Source organism: Phaethon lepturus, unplaced genomic scaffold (genome assembly GCF_000687285.1).
Source record: "Phaethon lepturus isolate BGI_N335 unplaced genomic scaffold, ASM68728v1 scaffold30361, whole genome shotgun sequence".
In the NCBI taxonomy this organism is placed as follows: Eukaryota; Metazoa; Chordata; class Aves; order Phaethontiformes; family Phaethontidae; genus Phaethon; species Phaethon lepturus.
The window spans coordinates 1-8,836 of record NW_010517458.1 but is presented as its reverse complement, the minus strand read 5'-3'; the positions used below and the strand labels follow the sequence as shown (position 1 = coordinate 8,836).

At 45.1% G+C, this 8,836-nt stretch overlaps 1 protein-coding gene across 1 annotated transcript; it reads right to left on the bottom strand.

The window, feature by feature from the left end:
- Positions 1 to 5,187: 5,187 nt before the first annotated feature.
- LOC104627993 (oxidative stress-responsive serine-rich protein 1-like) lies at positions 5,188 to 8,392 on the bottom strand. The gene is made up of 3 exons (XM_010296416.1): positions 8,271 to 8,392; positions 6,501 to 6,611; positions 5,188 to 5,872 (listed from the first exon to the last, which is right to left on the bottom strand). The coding sequence occupies exons 1-3, from the start codon at positions 8,345 to 8,347 to the stop codon at positions 5,188 to 5,190; spliced, it is 873 nt and encodes a 290-aa protein (XP_010294718.1). The 5' UTR covers positions 8,348 to 8,392.
- Positions 8,393 to 8,836: the final 444 nt, after the last annotated feature.

Here is an 8,836-nt window from a genome sequence, read left to right as displayed (position 1 = left end):
GCCCATCCGGGGCAGCTCCAACCCCTGCGGCTCCTTAGGAATATTTTGCAGCAGAGATTAAGGGGTTTTTTTTGACTGATTTAGATATGGCAGATACGTAATAAATAGCTACATTGATGGGTACTGGCTTTAAAACATCTAGCAGGTGTCTTGCCTGCCTCACAACCTTCATGGAAAGGAGCAGCAATGGCTCTTTAAAGGTATTTAATCTGATTTTTGGAGAGCACAGGTTCATTACTGCCTAACGGGTGGTATGCAGCCTGTACTGGGGTAGAGCCCAGGAGCCCTCGCTGTGCCCCGGAGCCCTGGGGTGCCCAGCCAAACCAGGCAGCCATCCTGCACCAAAGTAGGCACGGTTGGAAGTCATTTCCAGAGTTAGCGAGGTCTGCAGAGTTTGCAATTGTTTTTGCAATTGCAAACCCTTCGGGTTCCCTCTGCTCAGAGAGCGCTGGGGCTTCCGGAGCTGCCACTCTCCGGCGCTATGAGCATCGCCCAGAGTTTTGCAGGCAAATGTGTGTAGGCAGCTGACACCTTTCTGGACACAGCGAGCAGGACATCTGGGCCTGTGCTTTATGACACGTGGCTTTGTCACGCTCCATCTCTGGCAATCTGGCAGCCTGGAGATAATTTTCCACGCATGGGACTAGCTGCCAGTGCCAGGGGGCAAAACCAGCCCAGCTATAGGGGTGACGGGGGCAGGTTCTGGAGGGGATGGAGGAGAGGGCTCTGCGGGCACAGGGAGCCAGCCTGCGCCTCGGGGCTGTGCGAGGGCTCTGGGTGCGAACGCGGCTTCTCCTTGTTTGCTCCCTTCTTCACCCATGCTGGAGCTGGTGAGGTTGCCCCAGGTGTGGAGGGCAACGGGAGGGTTTGGGAGAGCTGGTTCAAGTGGGGAAACTGAGGCACACTTCACCAAAGACCACTGGGAGGGAGCAGGCCAAACTGGCACCCAGCCCCATGAGCAGAGTGAAAGGAGCAGAGTTCAGAGGAAACTGAGCTTTAAAGAGCTGGCCCCAGCACGCCTTACCATCATGCCGTCTGCTCTGCAGCCTCCCCTCCCGCCTGCTCCGTGCAGGAGAGCCCTCGCTGCCCAAGGAGCATCTTTTGGGGCTCCTTTCACTGGAAAGGGACACCTTTGGGTTTAGAAAAGGAAAGGAGCAGCTTGACCAAGAAGAAGCGGTTCTCTCCTGCAGATTGCTGTCCAGAAAGCCCCATCTAGTGGCATATTTTGTGACGAATTGATGCTGCGCTGTTGGGAATAAAAGATGACAAGTCGCTTGATCCCTTGGGGTCCCGCAGGTACTCAGTGCCTCTGGAGGTGTGTATTTATTTAGCTGGGTTTTGGCTTGCTAAACTGAGCAAGGCTTGAGGGGCAGGATGGGTGTGCCAGCCCGCTTTAGGGTTTACATGACCTTGTGTGACCTTGAGATCATCCCCAGCTCTCGCCCACAGCCTACCTGCCTGCGAAAGGGGATGATGCCAGGCCACCCTGCGGGATGGTGTGCGGCCAGACCCGGTGGCATTGGCAGAGAGAGCCCTGGCAGAAGGTGCCACCGGGGCAGGATTGAGGGTGCTGGCGGTTTGGGAATACACGATCTGGGCTGTCTCGTCTCAGAGCTGATGCAAACGTTACAGAGGGGAGAGAGCCAGCGGACAGAGTCGGTCACGGGACAGAAGCACCTTCCCTGTTTTAGAAGGAGGGGGTAGAAATCAGGCTGTAGAATCAGCTCTATTGATTTTTTTTTTCCAGGTGGCCTGATTCAGCGTCTGCCAATGTAAAGCTTAGCTTTGGACTCGGTTTAGCTTCTATAAGGCAAGAAATAATAAATGTCATTGATCCAGTGTACCCTTCTGCATCCTGCTTCAGTTGAACTAGTCCTGAAACTAGACAGGCAAGTAACTTGTGAAGTGCTGGGGTGGAGGGAAGTCACTGGAAAGATAAACCAGCTTGGATCTGCTGAGATAGGCATTAGAGAGGTGGGATCTGCTCCGAGGAAGGTCCTGGGAGCGCTGTAAGCCCACCAGTGCTTTCTCAGCAAGTTTTAGGCATACTCTTCTGTAGGTTGGCTGGGGACACATCTTAAAGCACCCATGGACAGATAAACTTCCCCAGGCTTGTTGGGGCAGGAACGGCAGCAGGCTGGGAGCAGCGAGGCTGGCAGGGCTGCGCTTAGCACTGCTCGTACCGGGCCACCTCCGAGGCTGAGCGCTGATGCTCATGAATCAAGCTAATTGTGCTGTGCAGGCATTCCCAGAGAAGATGCTGTTTGCCAGTAACACTTGAGGCTTCCGGCAGGCTGCAAGCAGGAGTCACTGAGTTATCAGAGGAGTGAGGTGAGAGAGCTGAACTGGGAAGGCTTTGAAGGAAATGTTAAATTTGGGATTGGGTTCTCTCTCTTAGAGCTCATCATTTCACTAATATGAGATGGTTTGAGCAATGTGAATGTCAGCAGCAACGTTTTGGTACGTTTGCTACAAGCCTGATTGTTGCAATCAAGAACGCAAAATATCTGCCCTTCCTCTGCTGCAGGCAGCACTGGACATGCTTGAACACTAGCACAAATGGTAGTTCAGGCAGAGTACCAAACCACTGAGTTTTTTGTCGCGTCTTTCCCCTTTCCTCTCCCTCCTCGCTACCAGTTACTTCTGTCCTGACCAGGACATTATGGAAATGTGCCCAGAGAACCTGCTCTCGGACTCCTCCCTCCTGTCTGGCCTTCTGGCAGTTTGAATTTCCTTCTCGACCCTAAACTTCAGGGCGTATCTTGGACTAGTTTCCCTACTTCCCTTGCTCTCCTTGGACAGAGCAGGTCTGCTGCACATTGTCCTGCTCCGCAGCTGAAAATGGCCTTGTGCCCTTCCACCATTGTCAGTCCTGGCTTGTCTTAAATATTTAACACCAGCTTAAAGGTCTAGACACCTCCGGGGGGTTGCGCCCTCTTTATTGAAGAGAAGCAGCAGTGTGCCGCTCCACAGCGGAGACAACTGCACCGAGGTGACCTTGAGCCAGCCACCCACACCACACTTCTGGGGAAAAGTGTCACTTCGTAGGGCCTCAGCTGCAAAGGGGTGTTTTTTTGTTCCTCTCGCAGACAACCAATACTGGTTTTAAAGCACTGTCTTTGTGCACGTTCAAGATCTGTGCCCCAGCTTCATACACACAGGCTCCCGGTCAATGCTCGCCAAGAGGCAAGGTGATTGTTAAAGGGTCTAAAAGGGAGAAATACTGCATCTAGCAACGATACCTTCAAACGATTTTAAAAAGGGCACAAAACCAAAAGAACAAGAAACATGAGCAGACACCCTCTGCTGAAGCAGAAATAGCCTTTGAAAAACAGCAGCAGCAAAGATAGCTAGTACTAAATATTTATGCTTAAAAGCAAAGTACATATACCAGATTTACTGAAGGGAGAAAGATAGGAAAAAGTGAAGAAAGCACAACCAAAACTCTCTGTGTGCATATGAAGGAAAAGAGGAAGGTGAAGGGATGGGGATAGTAAAGTACTAACCAGAGAGGGAAAAACACGTCAATGTTTAAATATTCAGAATTGCAGACAAAGCAATGCACAGGTAAGAAGGTAAATGTAATCACTAAGTTACAAGTAAAATGACATAGTTGTTGTCATTATTCAAAATCAAATATCAGAAGACCAAAAAAGACCCCCACCCCATCCCTGAGTAACTCAACAGTAATGACTAAGGTTAAACAGACTTCCTTTATAAACATGTAATTGAAGTATCCAAACATCTCTCTTCTAATACGGAGGTAGGTATGGGGGATGGGTACAGTAACATAAAATTTAGAAATCTGTTAAATTTAATTTGAGAGTACAAGCCAGTATCGCGTGCTAAATAACTGTATGATACTGAGGAACAAAATAACAGTTTTAGCTGTATTCTGATGTTAACTTATTTGGATTTATTTGAACTTTAAATCTGAACTTCCTGGATCCGTAGTGTAAATTTCAGTGATAATTAGAATAAAATCTACAGACAGTGATTATCATCTAGAATGTCTGAGACTTCTCTAGCACAGAATACAACAAGGCCAACTGTCTACATCTGCTACAGTCTATTTTTATACAACTGCTTATGACTCCTTGGCTTGCTGACCACTGATTTTTTTAAAGTATAAGTAAAAACAGCAGTATTTTACTCAAACAGTTCTTTAGCATGTGCTGATGCTGAAAGCAGACTTCAGGTTTCAAAGAAAAAAGTGTCATGAGGGGAGATGCGTGTAAGTCAAATTATTCAGGCTTTAATTTGCTAGGTTTTGACAAACATTTATTAATGCAAGTCTCAGCAACAAAACTTTTTATTTCATTATTTTCAACCAGAAGGAATGTTATAGCTCTACACCACAAAGCCTGTATGATATACACTTCTTGTTTACCCTATTTCCACACTGCTTTGTGTATCAAACAAACAGTCTGTGTAGATGGCTCCACAATCTCTGCTTCTGAGACAGTACGGCCCAAAAAAACCCTTCACTCCCCCCTAAATATTCCATTTGTAAAGCACAAATAACAAAATATATTTTTGCTTCTAAGAGTTTCACTTATCTGCAGAAAAATAGAACCACTTAAGAGTGAGCTAGTTAGATTATGAAGGGGTCCAAGCACACACCTTGCACATTCTGCACCTTCCAACAAATTCGTGAGAAAGAAGCACTCACAATTTGATCCAACTAAAAAGGAGCCAGATGATAGTGTTCAAGGAAAGGCGATCCATCCTATCCAAAATACTGAATGCCTTCACATTCTTCTCTCTAGAGCAGGATGAGGAGGATGGAGCTGTACCTATAAAACATTTCTCTAAGTACTGGGACACATTAAGAATGAACCTTCCAAACACCGCAAAATTTCAGGACAAAACCTATTAGGCGCTTTTTTTTCCCCAAAACATGGTGAAAACAGCATACAGAGCTTGAATATCCATAGCACAAACCTAAAAACAAAGGGAGTTCATCTGAACTACAGTGCTTTGTTAAGATATTCAGAGACTTTAGTGCATTCTTTTTAGAACTAAGCTCGGAAACTATATTCCATTTTTCATTTTATTAGAAAAACTAAACTGTATGAGGCAAAGAAACTTTTGATGAAATACACAACAGTGAAAACATGGCACTGACAAGGCATTTAACCCAACCATTACCAGAAACTCTGATTCAGGATTCTCTATAGTTTTCAGTCAAGTATACATCATTTCTGCCATGTGAGACATTTTCTTGGGAATATATAAGTAGTATTCCATGTATCCAGAAAGATCTTCAATAGTCACATCATCCACAAAGGCTCGAGCCTGCTCAGAACAAGATCTAGGAGAACCTGATGAGGTTGTCCCACAAGGGGATCTATTTTGAAGAGACTGGGCATGGACTCCTAGGACCGCCTTTTCGCATTCTGACAGGACACTCCGTAAGCCAGAGAAAGAGTACACTTCCATGGTTCGCCACTGTTTGCACTGGCATTTCTTGTCCGTACAAGGGCACTGCTTGCCATTGTTAAGCATGGATAAGGACTGGAAATCGGAGGTCTGGCTAGAATGCAAGCTAGTTTCAAAGGATGAGGAGAGAGCAGGGAAATTCTCTCTTGACCTCTCCAAAGGCTCTTCGGCGGTGAAAGCTTCCAAATCTTCAGTTCTGTCATCACTGGCCTCAAAGTGAGAATCGTGCCCGTCTTTTGTACCGTGTTCTGACGTAACAAAAATGTCTGAACTGATATTACCCTTTGACGTGTCTGCCTGGCTTTTGTGTTTCAGCTGGTTGTTGGCTTTCATATTGCAATACGTAAACTTGGGAGGATGCAGGACAGGAGACTTGGAGCGTCTGCGACGCGGGACTCTTGCTGATCCTCTGGAAGGTTTTCTCACACACCTGCAGGGTTATAACAGGTGAGCAAGTAGGTAACTCCACAATCTACACCATAGCTCAATAAGCTCTAAAATGTGTCTAAAAACATTTTAGAAGATTTTTTTTCCTGCTTAGAAAGGTCAGGTGACTGGTCACTTACAATCTCTGACAGGAACAGTGGAGAGTCTGAAGAAATTTGGGCTCCCCCAAAGGAAAGACACGTGTTAAGCAAATGATACTTTGTCATCCCAAACTGAACTGTAGTGCAGAACCTGGATATGAGTTGGAGCTGCTGGCAGAATCGCACTGAATACACAGGTACTTCAATACAGAAATAAAATAACCCAAGAAAGAGTTGAGAGGGGGTTGCAAAGGTATAAGACTTGAAGAAAAGGACTTCTGAGGAAACCAGTTGAAAAGAAAGATTTAGGTACCCTCTCTAAGAAGGCAGCAATATTGTATTTAAAGTCTTTGATGAAATTCCTTTAAAAAATATCGCATCAAACAGTTATGGTAAAGTTTTGTAATAGACAGGAGAGAAAAAGTATGTTGAAGCAACTAATTAACAACAAGTTTCACTGAAAACAGTATGCAAGTGTTAAATGTCTCAAACCAGAAATACATGCATGGTGCAGTGAATGGTGTGTTTTACCCATGCCATGCTTCCTTCAAGCAGACAGTCTGTTGCTTGGCTCCATCCACAGCTGCTCTTATCGGTGTTCTGAGAATCGTCCCATCACCCACAGACAGAGCCGCAATACATCTGAGTAAAATGGGAAATGCCGTGTTATAGTACTGCCTGAACATATGGCTTCAGAGGTCTAGATTCAGCCTATTCACTTTAAATGCTTAGCTAAGACATTTAAGTTTGCAGCCTTGACTTCCTCTATGGTCAGTGGTTAGGAACAGGATTTATCTAACTGCTCTTACTACACTGACATCAGTCAAGTGTCTAAAGATAGGTGAGATGAAATGAAAGGAGGCCAAAATGCCCAGAGGCTGATGTCATGCCCTATTTGTACCAAAATGACACATTAAAGGAATGTAAACTCAGGTTCCAAATGTTCTTGTCAGACAATAGTTGTTAAAGATAGACTCCTAGTCATCTAAAATGCAACGTCAGGAACCCATACCAGCAGGCTGAGAGGGATTCAGTGGAGAAGTGGATGAAGTACAACAGATAAGGACAGATTACCAGTTTATTTCTCATTAAATTTCTAATTAAATTTCCCAGATAAACATGGAATGAAAAAGACATCTGTCCCTGGAGGTCCAAACAACAAACATTAATGCCTCAGCACATCAATCTGTATTTATGATGGCTGTATGTGTGATTTGGAACATAGGATAGGAAATCGTAAGAAATGAGGCTGAAATTCTAGCAGAAAAGGCCAAGTACTCTGCCCAAAGTTGATCTTAGAGATTAGTCACAAGACTGGAGCTGTTCAAAACACATGCCTGCAAAACAAGGTTGTTTTCTGCCTAAGAAGATATAATCAGGAATCACCAAAAATTCCGCATAGTCTGTCACTGGGTATACTTAATGAGCGTAGTTCCTTGTGAGAGAACAGCTATTTTTTTTCCACATTTAACAGAAGGCCTCCTGAAGTAGAGAAAATGAGTAGCAAAGCAAAATATATTTTAACATTCAAAGGAAGTCATGCGTTCACAGTATTGATGGCTATGGAGATGAATTCACAAGGTAATGTTAACTGTCAATACAAAGCTTTCTCTTGTGCCTGTGAATTCCTAAAAAACTTCAAGTGAACTACCTCACAAAGACCTGGACTGCATAATTTTATCAACTCCTACTTTTAAGGAAGACGCTTATACTATCAATTATAGGTATACCCAGTGTCTTATGTGGTAAGTTTTCAGTATAAGAATGTCTGCGGACATTTTACTCTACAAAATCCCCTGAAATCAGAAACGATCAGTGCTCATATTTAGCCTGACGATGTCCAGTGGGCTCTCCAGTACACTACAAAGTGTTGCTGCTGTCCTTCAGATGCCTTCCAAGCAAACAGTCACGCATTATAGTAAAGGCTGATAATGTGGCTAAAGACACCAGCATTTACATGAATGGAAAAACAAGTTCTGTATCACACAAGGTGACTACAGCTACCACAAGAGTCAAGAGTGGGTTCACCGCTTTGGGCGAGTCATTTCATGTTTTCATACAGTCACTGTGTAATTTCAGTTGGATATTGTGTCAAAATTAGCCACTAATAAAGTATTGCTTTGCTTATTAGACAGTTATGATGACTGCATTTCATCTGAAGCGATGCAGTTGTCTTCTCTTGGAGAGTAAGGAACCTTTCACCAAATGACATTTGTTTTGAGATTCAAAATAATAGAAAACAAATGCAAATATGTAATAAGAAACTGACAAATTACACAGTCCTTTTTGTTGCTCACTTACCCTGTTGCATCCACTCTCAGCTTTTTGAAAGCTGTTTGCAGACTCTCTTCCTCTTCATCTTTAGCTTCCAACTCCATTTATGAGCTCTCAGTGTGTAACCAACTGTGCCATATAAAATAAACTGAAATACCGAGATTAGGGTTTGACCTTGAGGTCTGAACACATGTGGTCTCCGCAAAACTGAAGTGACATGCATAATGGATGCCCGTTCTTCTGTGAGCAACCTCACTGCCTTCTGACCAGACCTGCCCAGTACTTCTCACTGTGAACTCTGTGCTCCGCAGGACAGGCAGAGCCTGTGTCAAAAATAATGAAACATCTTTCCAACCCCCCCCCCCAGGTGAACAGACGATATATATTCTGTCAACTAGTACAACTTGATTTTGAGTTGTGAGCATGACAGCACCAGAAGAGCCAGGGACAGCGGGGTACCGCCACCGCCGAGGACGGCTCGCCCCTGCGGGACACCCCCCAGCACCAACGGAACAGCACGCCGGCGAGGCGGAGGGAACTGACGCCAGGCCTGAAGCACGGCCCCGCTGCCGTCCCATCCCCCGCGGGCGCGA

Excerpts from the sequence above, each read along its gene's own strand:
- LOC104627993 (XM_010296416.1), bottom strand. The coding sequence starts at position 8,347 with ATGGAGTTGGAAGCTAAAGATGAAGAGGAAGAGAGTCTGCAAACAGCT. Across the intron at positions 6,612-8,270 it reads CTGAGAGTGGATGCAACAGG|ATGTATTGCGGCTCTGTCTG; the intron begins GTAAGTGAGCAA and ends CATTTTACTCAG. Across the intron at positions 5,873-6,500 it reads TTGAAGGAAGCATGGCATGG|GTGTGTGAGAAAACCTTCCA; the intron begins GTAAAACACACC and ends ATAACCCTGCAG.